At 40.3% G+C, this 18,747-nt stretch overlaps 1 protein-coding gene across 1 annotated transcript; it reads left to right on the forward strand.

Annotated features, from left to right (window-relative positions):
• Positions 1-625: 625 nt before the first annotated feature.
• On the forward strand, positions 626-12,313 carry CDC48C (cell division cycle 48C). Its single transcript, XM_088955806.1, has 10 exons — positions 626-1,770; positions 3,696-4,312; positions 4,696-4,848; positions 5,734-5,850; positions 6,033-6,137; positions 10,956-11,021; positions 11,103-11,167; positions 11,253-11,454; positions 11,568-11,705; positions 11,829-12,313. Exons 1-10 carry the CDS (start codon positions 792-794, stop codon positions 11,874-11,876), a joined length of 2,490 nt encoding a protein of 829 aa, XP_088811932.1. The 5' UTR covers positions 626-791; the 3' UTR covers positions 11,877-12,313.
• Positions 12,314-18,747: the final 6,434 nt, after the last annotated feature.

Below are 18,747 nucleotides of genomic sequence, written 5' to 3' on the forward strand. Positions count from 1 at the left end.
AGTCATTTTTAGAAGATCTTCCAGTAGCCTTGATAACCAAAAGGCGATGTGAGCTTTGCATTTATATCTTAACAGCTTGAAGACCGTTTGGTTAAGGCATGTCTGTCTATACAAAAACGAGTTGAAAAAAAAAAATGAAAAGCTCTATTTGGAATTGCAATTTTGATGGCTAAAAGCCTATATCTTTTTTCAACTAAATGGAAAAATATCAAAATACGGGCTGCTAGGCTTCTAAAAAGCCAACAGGCATGAAAAATGCGCCAAACGAGGCCTGTCTTTTAAACTTCCTCCAAACCGAAACATACATCGAAAAAGGCCCTCCAAACAACCCCCAAGATCCCAAGGACATTTGCGATTTGGCAAAGGGAAGTAGAGGAATTGGACTAACTCGAACCCATTCTGACCCTAACCCAACCCAAAGTTTTAGAGGGTTGGCCAGTTGGGGGTTTCAACAACTCGGATTGGTTAGGGTTGCGTCAACCCGACCTAACCCGGTTCGACATGACCCCTAGCGTCCCCTACGTAATATACAGCGATTGGGTTCGGGTTCTGGATATGAAAATTCCGAATCAAACCCGACACATTACATAAATCTGGTATCTGGAGTCCGGAACTCCAGATATTGTGATTGATGTTGTTGACTCTTCACTGCCGTCTGCCGACCCAAGTTCGACCGGATGGGATGAGCCGGAATTCAGGCCGAGCCTTCCCTCCTCAACTTCAATCCCCTTCTTTTTGAGCCGCCGTCTCTCTCTCTCTCTCCTGCGCTCGAACTCGAAAGAGAAACAGAGATGGGGAGGAGGTCGTTCGGCGGACGTTCTCCGTCCGTCTTAGACCGCTCTGTTATCCTTCGCCGTCTTGAGTCCTGCAAGAACAAGTCCACCTTCGAGGAAATCGTCGACTACCTCCGCTCGAACTACCCTGATTACAGACGAATCAAGCAACAACCCTTCTCCAAATATGTCCAACAGACCCTAGAGTTCCAGCAACGAAAAAAGCTCTCTGCTTCAACCTCAAATGGAATCGACAGAGACGACGACGACGACGACACCAATGCTGCTCCTTCCCAAAGCCCTGCTCGTAAGAAGCTCAAGAAGATCGATTATAGAGAAGAGAGACTGCTCCGAACGGAGACTGAATATATCAGAAGGAAACAGAATCAAGCGCAGGATCTACGTGCATCTACGTCGTCGTCGTCGTCATCTTCTTCGGACTCGTCTTCGTCGGACGATGAAAAGGATGGTGCTGTATCGACGTCGGAAGACGCGATTTATGAAGAGAAGGTGGAGCCAGAATTCGATTTGATGAAGTCGATGCTACGGTCGAGTTACAGTGCGTCAAAGAAAGTGGAGACGAAGGTTGAGGAAAAGAATTTGGAGGTGGAAGTTGTTAATAAGGCCAAGAAGATTGAAATGGTTGAAGGAAACACGGGAGAGAGGCTGGGGCAAAAGAAATTGACAACGGAGCTAAAAGGTTCTCGTGAGAGGGAGTTGAGAGGGGAAGATGGTAGTGAGGTGAAGAGGAAGGACGGACCGAGGTTTAAGGATCTTGGTGGGATAAAAGGGGTTTTGGATGAACTGATGATGGAGGTGATTATTCCGCTTTACCATCCGCAGCTGCCTCGGTGGTTGGGAGTGAGGCCCATGGCTGGGATTTTGCTGCACGGGCCACCTGGATGTGGAAAGACGAAGCTTGCTCATGCCATTGCTAATGAGACCGGAGTTCCATTTTACAAGATATCAGCTACTGAAGTGGTCTCTGGCGTTTCGGGTACTAATTTTTTTTTTGTATTTTTTTTTCTTTTTTTGTTTCATTTGCTTATGTTGAATGCTTTGCGTTTAAAGTCACGAGGTGAATTTAAGTATAACGAAATGATTCGAATAAGTTTCTGTCAAAGATTGGGAACTCATTATATAGAATTAATTCGTTTCATTGATGTAAGAAAAAGAAAATAGAGATGAATCCATATTTGAATATCAAGAATTGGATTTGCTCTTAACTTTTATTTGCATTCTGGTAATGAATTCATATTAGATGAAGAAAGAGCTTTCAAAATGATAAGGTGCACAAGAATGAAATGTTTTAAATGTTTCATTCCATGTTGCTTCTAAATCCTTAGATAGTCAATTCAAACATCAACTGTAGTTATAGTGACAGTGTGAAACTTCTCTTACTTTCTATGCTTCACAAGATTTATTCCTTTGTTTGGTCAGTGTCTACATTGAAGGTCATAGCAGGAAATTGGATATAAGGTTTCTGAACTCCATATTTAGTCTGCATAGCGTTATTATTTTCCTTGGAAGTTGAACACGTTATGTTGTCTGTTTTATTATGTGTGCTTCTTATTGCTTATCCCAACCAAACAGTACAATCAAGTTATACCCACCTTTAGAAATTCCATCATATAGAATGTTATCCTTTTTTTTTTTTTTGTAAAAAAAGAATGAGCTGGGTTAAAAGCTTTTTATCTCTCCAAAGCGTTAATGTACATTTGTGCATTAACACTTCAGTAAAATGGTTATTGATTAAAAAAATTTTAATTTCTCATAGATTGGACAGGACTTGCGATGAAAATCCCTAAATAGGTCTAGTACATAACAATGACCCTTCTATTTAGGCTGGCATATTGACTACTCTTTAGTCTTACCTTCCAAGCTCATTACATATCCCTAAGAATGCCTTATCTCTATTTACACCTTATCTTGACAATGCATTAGCCATGCTATTGGCTGATCCATCTATCCATTTACATTCTGTAATTCCCTTCTCCAAATCCTGTATTTCCTTCATCATGTTCTGATGCTGCCAAGGGATTATGAAAAGTTCAGTATAGTAAATAGGGCTATACATTAGGCAAAATCCTTGGACATATTTTCAGAGTTCTCCTTTAATGATCTTTGGAGGAATTGGGATACTGTAGCAAGAAGTTCTACTGTGAGGGACAAACCAGTTGCAGATTGGTCTGAAAGAAGGTTGTATCAAGCTAAATTTCGATGGCAGCAGTCTAGGCAATTGGCAATCCAGGGCCGGCTAGTATAGGAGGAGCTTTTAGAAACTCTGATGGCTGAAGGAACCAGAAATAGTGATTTGGAAGTATAGGGAACCATTAAAAAGATTTAAATGGTTTATTAGAGATGACTGTTATAATCCAATGGGAAAGGAGGTCAGCAAATAGGGTGGCTGATTATTTTGCAAAACTAGGGGTGCATAAGTCTGAACATTTTCTGGCTCAGTTGTAAGTCTTTTTGGTAATGGGGGTTGCACCTCACGCCTCTGTTGGATTGCATTATTGTAATACTTTTTTGTAACACTTTATCTTTCTTCAATAAAACTTCATTACTTATCAAAAAGAGTTCAGTGATTGCCAATGTTTGTGTCAACTTTTTGCTGTTTGCAATTGGCTATGTTCCTTGCTGTTAATATCAACAACCAGTGTTTTCTCTCTTATTATCAAGACAATTTCTTTGATTGTGTGGTTTATAAAAAAGCAATTCTCTTGAATAAATTTTTATAATCATTTGGCCCCAGCTTTCTGTTTTATGCTTTAGCCATTACTGTGGATCTTTTCTCTCCTTTGAAATGCTCTTGTTGCCTAGTGTCTGTTTTGAAAATCAAAGGCTTTCGTGCTTTAGAATAGAAGCTTATATTTTCTGTAATTTCTTTAATCTTTTCCTTGATTTTATTATATTCATCAGGTGCATCTGAGGAGAACATACGCGATCTTTTCTCAAAAGCATACAGGACTGCTCCATCCATTGTATTCATTGATGAGATTGATGCCATTGCTTCAAAACGAGAAAATCTACAGAGGGAGATGGAGCGTCGAATTGTGACACAGCTAATGACTTGTATGGATGAATCACACCAAGTTATAGGGACAGCTGATGTAGATTTGGATTCAAAATCATCTGATTGTAGGCCTGGCTATGTTCTTGTAATTGGTGCTACAAATAGACCTGATGCAGTAGATCCTGCCCTAAGGAGGCCTGGGAGATTTGATCGGGAGATTGTTTTGGGTGTTCCAGATGAAAATGCACGGATGGAGATCTTGTCGGTGCTTACACAGAATCTTAAACTTGAGGGTATGTTTGATCTTGCAAAAATTGCCAGGTCTACACCAGGGTTTGTTGGAGCAGACTTGGCAGCACTTGCTAACAAGGCTGGCAACCTTGCCATGAAAAGAATTATAGATAGAAGGAAGTCAGAGCTCTCTAGAGAACCTAAAGATGGGGAACATGCTGAGGAATGGTGGAGGCAACCATGGGCTCCAGAAGAAATGGAAATGCTTAGTATCACTATGGCTGATTTTGAGGTAATCTGAAAAAAAAAAAAACATACAATTATATATGGGCTCCAGAAGAATTGTAATGCACTGAAATGCATGGTCACATGCATGTCATATATGTTGCACAATTTTTTTGGGTGATATAGCATGCAACTTTTGTTCTCCATGTTTTAATGTTCCTTTATAAAATTGGGTGGACTCAGATGCATGCACTTTAATTCCTGGTATTCATTTTACTACAACTGAATGAGCTAATTGCATCTCCTTGTAAGAGACCTCTGGATATTATATGATTTCTCTGACTGGTAAAAAAGTTTGCAGTGGTTAATTGATAGAATAATGGTGGTAGTGATGAAAGAAATAAACATAGGTTGATAGTGCAAATTCTTTTCTTGCTTGTGTTTTTGTAGGAGGCAGCTAAGATGGTTCAACCCTCTTCAAGAAGGGAAGGATTCTCTGCAATTCCTAATGTTAAGTGGGGGGATGTTGGAGGACTTGACTTGTTAAGGAAGGAATTTGACCGTTATATTGTTAGGCGTATAAAACACCCTGAAGATTATGAGGTAACTATTATGATTGTCTTTCCTTCGTTTCTTTATTGATCATAAAAATTGTCTTTCCTTCGTAAGGGCAAGATCAGGGTGCTCTAGTTTATATATATTACACTTTTTTACAGGTGCTCTAGTTGATAATTCCCGATGCACAATACATATTTGTATTATGTCAAGAATTTATTGTTTCTGATGAATTTCTTTTAGATCATTAAAATTTAAATTATATGGGAAAAATAAAGATAGATTAATCTATGGACTTCTAAGTATGATTTTTCCACATTTAAGGAGTTTCAAGTTTGAAAATCAGCTGAGTCAACCAATTTTTCTGATTCAAAAAGGCTGCATTTTTCTGTTTCATCAACTTGTTGAGAACTGGTTATTTTGATTTTTAACATGTGAGATGAAATTTTTGTTATAAAACTGTAACACAACTTTCTAAAATTATTGCCTGTGAAAGGCTAACGCTTCTGCTTCCTCCATGTCCATTTTACTTTTACTTTTTTTCATATTGACATTTTTCTGACAGTTTCAGCCAAGAAGCCTTCTTGGTTTCAGATACTCTTTTCTAATCAATTTAATTGTCAAAACTCAAAAGTACCTATCAGAAAAAAATGTCAAAAGTGTAATAGGGAAACACTGTTTTGGGCTAAACTAAACTATAATCTTGTAGTAGCACCATGTACTCTTTGCATAGTTCTTATGGTTTTTGTGTTTTTTGGGCTCCTTGTTTTGGAGAGGCAGCATTTCGTGCCTTTCCAAGGGTCTGTAATTTTCTCTTGGTTTTAGTGAAATGTGATATATTATCTATCAAAAAAAGTTGTCAAAAGTGCAATCTAGTTGGGAAATGTAGGGAATATTTCCGATCCAAGTTTTAACTTCTGTTTGTCTCTTCAGGAATTTGGAGTGGATATGGAGACAGGATTTTTGCTTTATGGACCTCCAGGTTGTGGTAAAACACTGATTGCTAAGGCTGTGGCAAATGAAGCAGGAGCAAATTTCATACACATTAAGGTCTGTGCTGACTTTATTTTTATCCTATTCATAATTCTTGCTGTCATTCTGTGTATTCAGTAGCTTTTTGTTTGTTTGTTTCTTTTTTTTCTTGATAAACAAACTAGTAGCTTTTTGTTTTTTTATATGATTACATTTAAGTGTTGAAAATTGGTTGATGCTTTACTGATTTTTATTTTCAGGGCCCTGAACTTCTGAATAAATATGTTGGGGAAAGTGAATTGGCAGTTCGAACAATTTTCAGTCGTGCAAGAACATGCTCTCCATGCATACTTTTCTTTGATGAGGTATGCAGTTTTTTACCCTTTATTGGCCTTTATTGCTTGGTTCAAAACTTGGTCCCACAGTAATTATTGCAACTTTGCACTTCTTTTCTTATATATGGGAATCGTGGTTTTATTAGGTTTTCTTTTCATCTCCTATTTGTTTTAATTAATAACAGAATTATATTATATTATGTAAAGATCATCCATATAGAATTACATGTAACTGTTTCAAAGGGTTAAAGTGATCAATCATGTATAAGTATACGATAAGAAAGAAGAGGGAGACGAAGAAATAAATGAGAGAAGGACAACAAAGAAACATAAGCATCCTAACTAGAGAACACAAAATGTCTAGGACCTCAAACTATATATACTATAAGCACCCTAACTAGCAGCCTGCCCATGTCCTAAAGTCTTTCCGTCCTTATCTAGGTTCTCTTTCAATGTTTTCAAACCGTTGTTGACCCGGACGGTCAGACTGTTCGGACCGGAAACCGTCCAGGTGACCGGTTCCGTTTTACCCCAAACCCGGTCCCTGGTAAAAAAACAGTTGAATTAGTCAATGAACCATTGACCCGAATGATTTGACCACTGAACCGTTCGTCTCAGACAACGGTTTGCAGTTTATTACTTATGACAACAAGAATGAAAAGAGAGAAGATCTCTCAGATCTGAGATCTACTAGAGAGAGAGGGATCAGTTGAGAGATGTGTGAGAGATCTCAGGTTCAGAGATCTGGGAGAGCAGCCTAGATGACAGATCTGAGAGGGAGAAATCTCAGATCTACTTTCATCATCAGTTCGCCACCATCGCCGCTGCTGTAGGTCAGGTCACTTTCGTCGTCGCCGCTGCAAGTGACCTCCTTTTCCTTCTTCTTCTTCTTATTTTTCTTCTTCTTCTTCTCTCTCTTCTTTCTCTTCTAAACTCTCTCAGCTGACAGCTTCTCAAATCTCACTCTCATTCTCAAACCTTATTTCTCTTGATATTTATATGCATCTTACCCTAATATTCCAATCTAATGGGTAAGATGACATATCACCTGTTAATGTCTTTAAACTGTTTGAACTGGACAGTCGAACCGCTGACCTGGAAACTGGTGGACAAAACAGTTCTGTTTCCGGGTCGGTTTTTAAAACCTTGTTCTCTTTAACCTCAGGAACTTTAATTCCATGAAAATGCCTGATGTCTCCTTCTCCACCTTCCCCCCATATCTAGCTTATGCTGAGCCTGAACTCATATGCCTCAATCTTATTTTCACTATTGCTTCTTGAACTTATCTTTTGGCATTTCTATACATTTGCATGTTCACATTTTTATTCATTGTCAAGCTTTTCAACAGGATCAATTTGTAGCGGGGACTTTTGAATCTTTTCATTCCACAGCAACTCTCTTAAAATCATTTTTGGTAATAAAATAAAATTCATTAAAAGACAAAAGAAGATTACACGGAAGGTGACCAGAAGTCACCCAAGAGAGATAAAGAACAAATACGCCCATTCCCACCCACTCCTAAGTCCTTAACTAAAAACCAATCCAGCAAGAACAAAACCCAAAAACAAATTCTCCAACCACTAACATATCAACAACCACCAAACCCAAACAACCTACCACTTGATCAAACAATCTTTGAAATAGCAATCTCAAACAAAACAAGACCAACCCCACTAAGAAGGAAATACATAGAACACTTCTGATAAAAAAACCAACCATCTAGCATCCCGAAAATGAAATAAAAAGGACCAAAAACTCTCTACTTTAATACTTTCCTAAGTTTCAACACTTCGTTGTTTGGCTCAATCCCAAAAAAAACCACCTTTTAATCTAGGAAAAACTTTTGACACCAAAATATTTTTATGCTTTCTTTGACTTTCGAATCTTCTAACAGCAAAAGTAGCTTCCTTGAACTCTATTGAAATCTTAGATTCCTCGTTAATTCTTTCCAGCTCCAGCACCTGGTTCTTCTTGAACAGTTGATCTGCACCCAAACCTTTATCAATTCCATTGGTAGCTTCTTCAAGTCCAACTAATCTCTAGCCTTCATGATTGTCTTCAACCCTAGAAATAATTTCCTCTGAACCCACAACGGACTTCCTCACAGGCATTGCACATTTTTCTTCCAGTTTTTTGACAGTCTTCCTAGCATAATCCTCTCCTCCTACGAATCGAAGTCCCAATACTTTACTCTCTTCCACTTCAGTGCATACAATCTTTCCCAGATATATTGTTCAAGTGAGTCGCTTTCTTTTTGTGACCAGCAACCACAAAGAAGAGATTTATTAATGATTAAAGAAAGTAGATACAACAAGGAGTTGCGAACAATAAGCATGCCTAATACAAGGCAAGCCACCCAACGCATATTACAATTGAGCTCAATACATAAACTGTCTTTGAATGCCTTGCTTGGCTAATTTGTCTGCCAAGCTGTTTGCAAACCTTCTAACCCATCGTACTGTTCATGTCTTTTGACAGCACAGAAATATATGAAGATCATTTGTTAGCTGTCAAGTTGCACCCTCTCCTTTTTTCAGCCATCCCACAACTACCTTCAAATCCCCTTTGATAATCAATTTGTCCTATAGTTTCTTTTTCTCTTGTACACCCTTGGACCTTCCACATCTAGCACTTCTTTCTCTTTTACAGTCTCCTCCCCTCCCAACTTCTACCCTCTAACTCCTCTTTACTCTTATCATTCCCTTCCTTGCTTTCAGCATGTTCCTCAATCCTTTCTTCTAATCCATCATTGCAGTTCCCCACTCCATCTTCAAACCCACTATTACCTACTGTTAAACTTCCTTTAGTTTCGTCAATCACCCGAACACTATCCTTGTCCACTTCATCTTCAGTTTCAATTCTTTCTTCTGCTTCAGAAAACTGTGTTTTCTCTATTGACATGACCCACACCCAGTAACACTTCTTGATCATGATCTATAATATTTGCAACCTCCCCCTCTCCTGATTTATGTCTGTTATTAGTTCCAAAATATATAAAGTTGGACACACTCACCTTTGTAGTCATCGGAAAGAGGAATGACTAAAATTTTAAAATCATGTCAATCAACTCCTTTTCAATTCCTAGATCCTACACCATCCTTCCGTTTCCACCATCCCTTTAAACAATGGCACCACTGTTGTCGTCTTCTTCCCTACTATCATCAATTCGAATATCCTTTTCTTGTTATTGTTCGTCATCCTTGATCTCCTCATTGTCACCATCCACCCAATGCTGGACCCTCTTATCATTAGTCTCTTTTTCATTGCAATTTTCTTAAGTCACTTCATCCTGATTATACTTGTATTGAGTGATAAACCAGATGCAGTCGCCTTTCCCTCTGATCTCTGTTTTCTGACCTGTTGGAGCCCTCAAAACCTTTAGCCCCTTTCCTTTTCTTCTATCAGGTCATCCTCCACTTGCGGCTTTGGCCCAAGCATTTTCTTTTGATGAGTTTGGCCCAGCCCAATTTAAATTAATGATGGGCCCACATAACTTAGAAATGTTGCTCGGTCCAACACCATTGGTCTTCAATCCAAGTCCACTTGGATTTAAGAATCCTGATTTTCCTTCATTGCCCCTATCTTTCCCAAAAACTTCTATTCCGTTGTTCTTCCCCAAACCTTCGTCTTCCTCCTTCCCTATTGGCTTCGACTTTTCAGATTCTTTGAGCCCCTGTGAAACCTTAGTCTTCTTCTCAGCCTCCATCTCTCTCTTTTTTTTTTTCCGTGTCAATCTGGTTATCTATTAAATGATGGATCACAGCAACCTATCACAATCCTCAACTCATTCCTCTTCCACATAGATCAAATCAAGTAAAGTTGGAACGGAGCTGGGATCCTCTGTTTCTATCAAGATTCTTGCTAATTGGACTTGTTCCCTAGGACTGTTGTGGAAATCAAATCTTTTAAATCTGCCACATGCATTTCCTATTTCTTTGAATGTCTGGGTACTCCATGCATGAAGAGGTATCCCAAAAACTTCAATCCAAACATAAGTTTTGTGTTTTGCGATTTGCCCACTCTTCGATACCATTTATCCATTCTTAGTTCACGGCATCTCGAGATCTCCATCTTTTCTCATTCCAAAACCTTTTCAGCATCCACCTTTTGTTTTTTGATGGATAACTTCCGCCCTGTTTTTGAAACTGAATAGGAATACGCTTGCACCCAGTTTTCTTGCTTGCAAGATACCCATTTTGATTTCGCCAATCTCTCCACCTCCATGGTTTTAGGGTCTGAGTTTAAAAATCTTCCCACTAAACACCGGTGAAGGATGAATAAAAGAGCCATCCCTTCTCACAGGCCAAAGTATCTGTTTCCTAATCCTGAACTCCAACTCCAATCTCCAACCAGCATGCACTTCCAGTAGCCATCATCAACTCTCTTTAAATGCTTGTCCTTTCATCCTTGATTCTGTGGAAAGTTGGAACTTTGTTCTCACTCACCTTAAGCTAAATCATTAACTTCTTCCTTTGGTTTCTATTGCTCTTCCACTATTAATCTATCTTCATTATAATGAGTATTCCTCTTTTTTAATCAACCACCTAAATTTTAAGCACCTAATTTCATCTGGCCACTAAACATGCACCCTCTAGTGAGCTTCTCAGCCATGAATATGATTTTGGACCCTTCCTTCAAAACAACCCTCAGACTTCCCGGCCCTGAAATGGCAAGGATAACCATTCCCTTTCTATTCCTACAAACAAATATTCTCTACCCTTAACCTTTTCAGGGCCTTAGGATACCTGGTTGCTGGTTACTCTTGAACATTTATTGGAAGTCTTAATTCATTCTTACACCAATGTCTTGCTTAATATGTTTAAATTTTGGAACCCTTCACTTTTGCAGGTTGATGCTTTGACAACTATGCGTGGAAAGGAAGGGGGATGGGTTGTTGAACGGCTGTTGAACCAGGTTTAATGATCTTCAGTTCTGTTCATTATCTTATGTGTTAACGTATCTTGGTCTAAAATTGGGTGAACTGCTTAACTGTAGCTGCTCATTGAGCTAGATGGTGCTGATCAGCGACGGGGTGTTTTTATAATTGGTGCGACAAACAGGTACCACTCATAATTCGTTTTCTCAACATAGGCAACTACACAATCTCTACTATGCCCACCTGATATTCCATGACAATGTTCACAGACCTGAGGTGATGGACCGTGCTGTCTTACGTCCAGGGAGGTTTGGGAAGCTTCTTTATGTCCCTCTGCCTGATCCTGATGAACGAGGACTAATTTTAAAAGCTCTTGCTCGGAAAAAGCCTGTTGATGCTGATGTGGATTTGCTTGCTATGGGGCGACAGGAGACTTGTGAAAATCTCAGTGGGGCAGATCTTGCTGCAGTGGTGTGTATAATATTGCTCTAAAATTTCTGGTCCAGATAATTTTTTAAATTGGAATTGGAGAAGTGTTTGTATGGCCTTACCTAACTAATGTTTTCTCTTTTGTCTTCTGCTAGATGAACGAAGCTGCCATGGCTGCTCTGGAAGAGAAACAGACGTTAGGCCAGTGCAGCTCAGATGCAAAGTCATGGACCATTAAGTCAGCTCATTTTGAGCATGCATTGAAGAAAATATCTCCATCTGTCTCGCGGGAGGTATGATGAATTATCTTATTTTGCCTGCTAGCTATGCCTCCAAAGTGCGTGGATTTTATGGAAGCCTTGATTCTTTTTCTTTGTTTTCTTTTTTCCTCCCTTTTTACTCTTTCTTGAACGCAGCAAAAGAGGTTTTATGAGGTTTTGTCCCAGAGCTTCAGAGCAGCTTAAGAGCAGTTGAACCGAAGATTTTGATGTTTGTGGTCCCTATGTGCATTTTTTTTCTTGTGGACCGTCAGTGCTGCACTGTAGCCGGCCTATTTAACAGAAGCAGAAGCAATTTTTTGGATGTCGAAAGGGAGTGATCATTTTGTTTTGGTCTTCATATTGACTACCTTCATACTAGACCACTACCACCAGAACAAATTTTGCATAGTTATAAAAGAAAAGAACAAATTTTGCAGAGTAATTCAAAATTCTTTTTAGGGAAATATTGATTGTATTTATTCATTTCACTTGTATATTAGCACTGCTGGGGCGTGGTAAATTGACAAATTTTGATGCGATCATGTTAATTGGACAGAACAGTGTACCAATGTTTATGATTTTTGGGTTTAACCACAAATAACCACAATGAATGTATGGACAAGTGCCTATTTAGGGTTTCATGGTTTTTTCTTTTGTAAGTTTTTTTTTGGGTGAAAACTTTTATAGGGTTTCAAAGTATTGAAAAGGTGAATTTAAAGCTTATTTCTAAATAGGCCAAATAAGCTTTGAATACAGATGTGTACAGTGGGAATTTTTTTTTGGTAACAGGAAATTTCATTACTGAGATAGAGCAAGGCATACAGGAGACTACTGCAGACAAACGGACAGCAAGACTAAAAAGAACAGACAACAGAAATCAACAGACCTATGAGATCTCGACTTACCTCCCAAGAGGGGCTACAATGGATGGAAGAGGTGGCGCCCAACACGGAGGAGAGAGAAGCCACCAAGAGACCTGATTTCCTTCTTGCAGAATCCTCCTCATCCATCTCATTGCTAGGGGTGCAGATGGATCGGATGATGATCCGAATCTGGTCCTATTTTGTCGGATTTGGATAGCCTTTTTTTAGATTTTCGGATTGGATTGGATTCGATTCAACCCTATTCAATCCCATCTATATATTTATAAATATATTTACTTATAAAAAGACATATATATTTATTAATGTTTTTATTAATAAATATATTTATATTGCATTTTTTTGTAAACTTTTTTTTATAAAGGACATGTTTTATATATATATATATATATATATATATATATATATATGAAAATAGTTGAATAAATATTTATATTTTTTGTTTTTTATATAATTTTTATGTTTTTCTTTTAATAATTTATTAAATTTTTCATAATTCAAATCAGATCGGATTGGATTCAGATTCTACTATTAGATCAGATTGAGATATACCCTGATTTGAATTCAATCTGATCCCTTTGCATCTACAATTGCGGCTATACATTGAGAACATCTACAAGGAAAAATTTTGGATTCAGCCACGAAATGCAGTTGCCCTCCCACTGATGTGATTAAAAATCACATTGTGACCAACTACAATCTGTAACAATTAAGGGCAACTTTTGGCCCTTAATATCAATAAAAGTAATATATTTAAAAAATTTTCAAAAATGGGTTAACTTTTTAAAAATAATATCAGTTAATGGCAAAAACATTATTCATCTTCTTCCTCTTGCAATTCATTCATTGGCGCCGCCGTGTCACGGGGGTAGTTCTACAGTGGAAGAAACCCGTGCGGCTTCCAGGACAAGCCTTTATGTGCTTCGAGGCTAGGAGTTGCCCGATGAGATGGCTCCACCAACGTCAGTAGCATTGGATCATGACCTCTAGTCGCATAGTCGGGGCACTTGGCTAGCTCTGGCCGGTCCATGGGAGGCACCACTTACGTGCTAAAGGGGGACGGCCATGATGTGAGGCGATTGTGCGTCGAAGAAGTGACTTGGCACCGATGTGAAGGGTCTCCTATATGCCGATGATGATGGGCACCGGTGTGCCATGTTAAGAGGCAACCGCTTGGGCCAGAACACACCCGTGCACTAGAGGCAACGGGGTAGCTCGCTCAGCTTGGGAAAGGGTTTGGTGTGGTAAAGGGTCATGCTTGAACTAGGCCCGCATGCCAAGCCTCCCTTGAGTGTTGGTAGCGCAGTGTTGGTCCATGCACTATCCCCATGAGCAAGTGTGCACCCATGAGAACCTTGGTAGCCATGCTAGCCATTAACCAGGGCCACCCCGCAAGGGAAGCTGGTCTAGGAGTGCCAAGGTTAGGCACCCAAGGAGGTCGACCACCCCTCCTCAAAGAGTACGTTAAGCTCTTGGTGGTTTGCCTGAAGATTACATTAATTCTCCCGAAAATCTTACAAGCAAAAATGACGGTGATGTCCCTTAACGTAAGCCTGCCAAGCGTAGGCAAGGCTAAGCCTGTGTCAGACTGTAACAGGCTCCCCCACTCAATCCATTGTCGACCTCGACAATGGTCTTCTTGTGAATGGGCATCTATGTCCCGCGCCATTCACTTCCTTGCCAGTTCCAGGGCTCATCTGGCTAGCTCGGGTCTTGCCTATATTGGTGTCCATTTATGGGGACAGAACCATTTCACCATGCCGGCCTGCTTGGACTTCACTCCCTATGTTAAGGTTACTCAAACCGCGCAATGGCTATGCCGTTGAATTGTGAAAGAAGGTCCCTCGAAGAAATTGTGTGTGGTGCTTCGCAGAGGTCCGTCCCATGTATCATCTTTACTTCAAGGCTCGACCGTCTTCTTGGTAGATTTTCGGTGGTGCTACCGAACACGCTGATAAGTCTACTCCTCAAGATGGCGATGTGTCCTGGGTACCCTTTCACCATGCTGGCCTGCAGACTTCACCTTGCCGACTCGGGTTACTCAAACCTAGCCATAACTTATTATCTCTTGGACCTTGAAACTACACTTCGCATCGCCGACTCAAGCTACCTCTTCGCTCTGAGGGGGCCCCAATGTGATACTGCCTCAAGGAGACCTAACTGCAATGTGTGCGAGTGGTGGCAACTTTTACCTATGATGTTGCCGAACATGCACTCGCCTTGTGATGAGCTATTGCTGCTACAAGTGATCCACCTGTTTGAACTGAGCATGTCCATCTGATACTTTGCCGGTGTAGGGCCGCCATGCTCCAATGGCTAGTGTACCCACATTTCTATCATTCCAATGTATTGTGCTTCAACCGAGGACCCGTTTGATGCAAAACTGCCACTTCAGTGATATTCCTTGACCAATCGTCGACACCAACCAATTTCAAACTGTTGTCCCCGCCTTAGTAGTGCCTCAAACAAAGCTACGGAACAATGGCTCATTTGTCATGAAACCAAGATGTAGGCGCACCGCCCAACACCTCACCAAAATGAACAACAACTGATGTCCGTGAGGAAGCATGCCGCTCCCCCACTCAAACTGCCACAATATGCCTTCCATGAAAAGGCTCACGTGTCTGCCCCGCATAAGCACAGCAACCAATACGTCTGCCCCCGCAAGGATAGCTGTTTTAGGGTCATTGGAATGGGGACATGAACAATGAATGGCCTCTTGCCAGGCCTGATCCGAATTCTGCTTGATCCTGGGTGGAAGTGCCTAGGGACCGCACCCCACAATGTGCTGCTTGCCGAGATTACCGCTTCAACTGGCTTTGGGCTAATCTGCTATGACAACTGCGACAACAATTGCTAGCTCGCTCCGATACCAACTATCACGGGGGTAGTTCTATAGCAGAAGAAACCCGTGCGGCGTCCAGGCCAAGGTAGGCTAGGACAAGCCTTTGTGTGCTTGGAGGCTAGGAGTTGCCCGATGAGATGGCTCCACCAAGGTCACTAGCACTGGATCATGACCTCTAGTCGCATGGCCAAGGCACTCGGCTAGCTCTGTCCGGTCCATGGGAGGTGCCACTTACATGCTAAAGGGGGACGGCCATGATGTGAGGTGACTGTGCACCGAAGAGGTGACTTGGCACCAATGTGAAGGGTCTCCCGTATGCCGATGATGATGGGCACTGGTGTGCCATGTTGAGAGGCAACCACTTGAGCCGAAACACACCCATGCGCTAGAGGCAATGGGGTAGCTCACTCAGCTTGGGCAAGGGGCTAGTGTGGTGAAGGGCCAGGCTTGAGCCAGGCCCGCATGCCAAGCCTCCCTTGAGTGTCGGTAGCGTAGTGCCGGTCCATGCACTGTCCCCATGAGCAAGTGTGCACCCATAAGGAACCCTGGTCGCCATGCTAGCCATTAACCAGGGCCGCCCCACAAGGGAAGTTGATCTAGGAGTGCCAAGGTTAGGCACCCAAGGAGGTCGACCACCCCTCCTCAAAGAGTACGTTAAGCTTTTGGTGGTCTGCGTGAAGATAACATCAATTCTCCCAAAAATCTTATAGAAAAAAATGATGGTGATGTCCCTTAACGTAAGCCTACCAAGGGTAGGCAATGTTAAGCCTGTGTCAGACCGTAACAGTCGTCCGCTGCTTCCGGCAACACCTCCACCTTCATCTCTAGCAACGTTGCTAGAGACGAAGGCAGGGGTGGTGGCGTTGGGCAGAGGAATGACCACCAGCCCCGCCGCAGCCTCTGCCTCCGCCCACCTCTAGCAACGTTGTCTGAGGCAGAGGTGGAGGTGGTAGAGATGGGCGGAGGCATTGTTAGAAGCGACGGCAGGCAACGGCGGGAGACAACACTGGTGAATGGATTGCAAGAGGAAGAAAATGAACAATGTTTTTGCCCTTAACTAATATTATTTTTAAAAAGTTAATCCATTTTTGAATTTTTTTTAAATATATTACTTTTATAAATATTAAGGGCCAAAAGTTGCCTTTAACTGCTATAACCCCTAAGATAAACACAATACCAAGTCTTTACAATAACTTGCGCCAGCTGCCTTGGATAAGCTGCTCAATTGCGTGCATACGTTTAGTTTATCCCAAGGTTCTAAATATTATTACGCCCAATACGCCGGTAGGTGCATATCAATACATTTTTTACTTTTTTTATTTTTTATTTTTTTCAAAACCAATTCAAGGGGCTGGTTTAAGACTCCACCCCCTGAACCAGTTAGAACCCCAATACACCCTCTATAGGGGTGTATTGGGGGTGCTTCCGAAACGATACAAATTGCAAGGTTCAAAATATCGATACACTTGATATGCCAATGGGGGGCATATTGGGCGATATGAAGTGTTTTTTTTTTCAAAACCAGTTGAAGGGGGCCAGTTTGAGGCTTCTCCACCCCCCGAACCGGTTAGAACCCTGATACGCCCCTACAAGAAGCCACCGGCACAATACGTATCAATACTTTAAACCCTAACATTGGCTGATATGGGCCGATATGTGTCAATTCTTGCACTAGAATTGAATGATCCCCCCCCCCCCGTTGTGTAGCTCTCCATCAAGTAACAATTTTAAAGCATTCCCTAAAAAAACCTGAAATCTTTCAAATTATCAATTAATGAAATTAACAAACTTTCTGAATTTTCTGTGCATTGCACAAGACCCCGCTAATTGCTAATTTATGGCATAAAATATGTTGCACACTTGGATATGGCATAATTCTATGATTGTCTTGCAACAGGCATCAAAGAGCACCTAAAACTACAAGAGTAACTCATCGCTACAAAGAAACAACCAATTGAAAACTAATCACTATTGAAAACCTCTGTTAATGTCACAACTCACAACACCAATGAAATATGTTTCGGGTTCATTACTTTGATTGATTTATTGAGAAATAACCTAAAACTACAAACATTTATTCTGATCCTAAAAAAATAGAACATTGTTAACCATTATCCATTAACTTGTTCTTATGTTAGTTAAAAAAGCTGATTTGTTTCCATTAGAAGGAAATAATATTCTTATGGCATAACTTCATATGAACGCATAACTTACCTGCTATTCATAGAAAGATGCTAACAGCTTTCTATCTCAATGTTTGATCCTGGCTTCTTATAGCTAGAAATAAGGAAAATAGCAATCCAATGGTCTAAAATCAAGGAAAATATTTTTAATACACTAGAATATCAAAATAAATGAATAAATGAAAATTCTACATAATGGATATGAACCCTCCACAATCAACATTAGGATAAATTGCTAATAATATAATATTGGGGAAATTTTTGAATTGTAACTCATGGAGATTTGACCAAGTTCTGAAGCCTAGTTAATAGAGTCAAAACTCTGAAGGCAACTTGCAATCCAAGGGCCAACATTACAGCTCCACAGTGATCAGCCCCAGGTTCAATAGGCGGAATTCACTCAGGTGAAAACCTAGATCATAATACAAATACAATTGAATCCGAATCTAGAACATAATTAGGTGGTTAACCAATCCAACACATAGACAACCCCAATGTAAGGTTTCAAATTTGCCTAAGGTCTTTTGCACTTTGTTCAATGAAAAGTGGAAGTTAATCTGTTTGACCTGGTTTTGTTGTAAACCACAGCTACTAATACTTCATGCCCCCTTTGTTGCAACAGACTTCTCCATTGTTCACATTCTTCTTCGAACTAATGACCCCTTTATTGGTTTATCCACTGTTCACACTCTCCTTCACACTAGTGACCAACTAACCATGTGCATGTAGCATGTGGACTAATACTTCATGTCCCCTTTATTGCATCATAGATTTCTTCATTGATTTCTGTTAACCACATCCAAGAGACCTGTTGTTGAATATTGTCTAATGCAACTGTGTATAATCACTTCAAAGTTGTTCAAATACTTATCATTTTTGGAGCTCGAAGGGACCTGTATATGCTGCAATGCAATTTCAGACATTGGATCAATATTATGAGGAATTAATTTAAATTAACTTTTTTGTACAAAACATATGCTATTTATATAAATTTGTTCCTTATCCATTGAAAAAACATCGTGGTGGAAAAGGGTGAAATGATCCAGGAAAAAGGTTTATGATCACACTATAAAATGATAAATGCACTAACCTCTTGAAGACATGAAATCTGAGACATCGGATGAGAAAAAACCTGTTACAGGTTAGATCTATAGTATAATGGTGTC

The sequence above is a fragment of the Nelumbo lutea genome, chromosome 7 (assembly GCF_056320005.1).
Source record: "Nelumbo lutea isolate HS-2025 chromosome 7, American lotus-T2T, whole genome shotgun sequence".
Classification (NCBI taxonomy): domain Eukaryota; kingdom Viridiplantae; phylum Streptophyta; class Magnoliopsida; order Proteales; family Nelumbonaceae; genus Nelumbo; species Nelumbo lutea.

Excerpts from the sequence above, each read along its gene's own strand:
- CDC48C (XM_088955806.1), top strand. The coding sequence starts at position 792 with ATGGGGAGGAGGTCGTTCGGCGGACGTTCTCCGTCCGTCTTAGACCGC. Across the intron at positions 4,849-5,733 it reads AACACCCTGAAGATTATGAG|GAATTTGGAGTGGATATGGA; the intron begins GTAACTATTATG and ends TTGTCTCTTCAG. Across the intron at positions 6,138-10,955 it reads GCATACTTTTCTTTGATGAG|GTTGATGCTTTGACAACTAT; the intron begins GTATGCAGTTTT and ends TCACTTTTGCAG.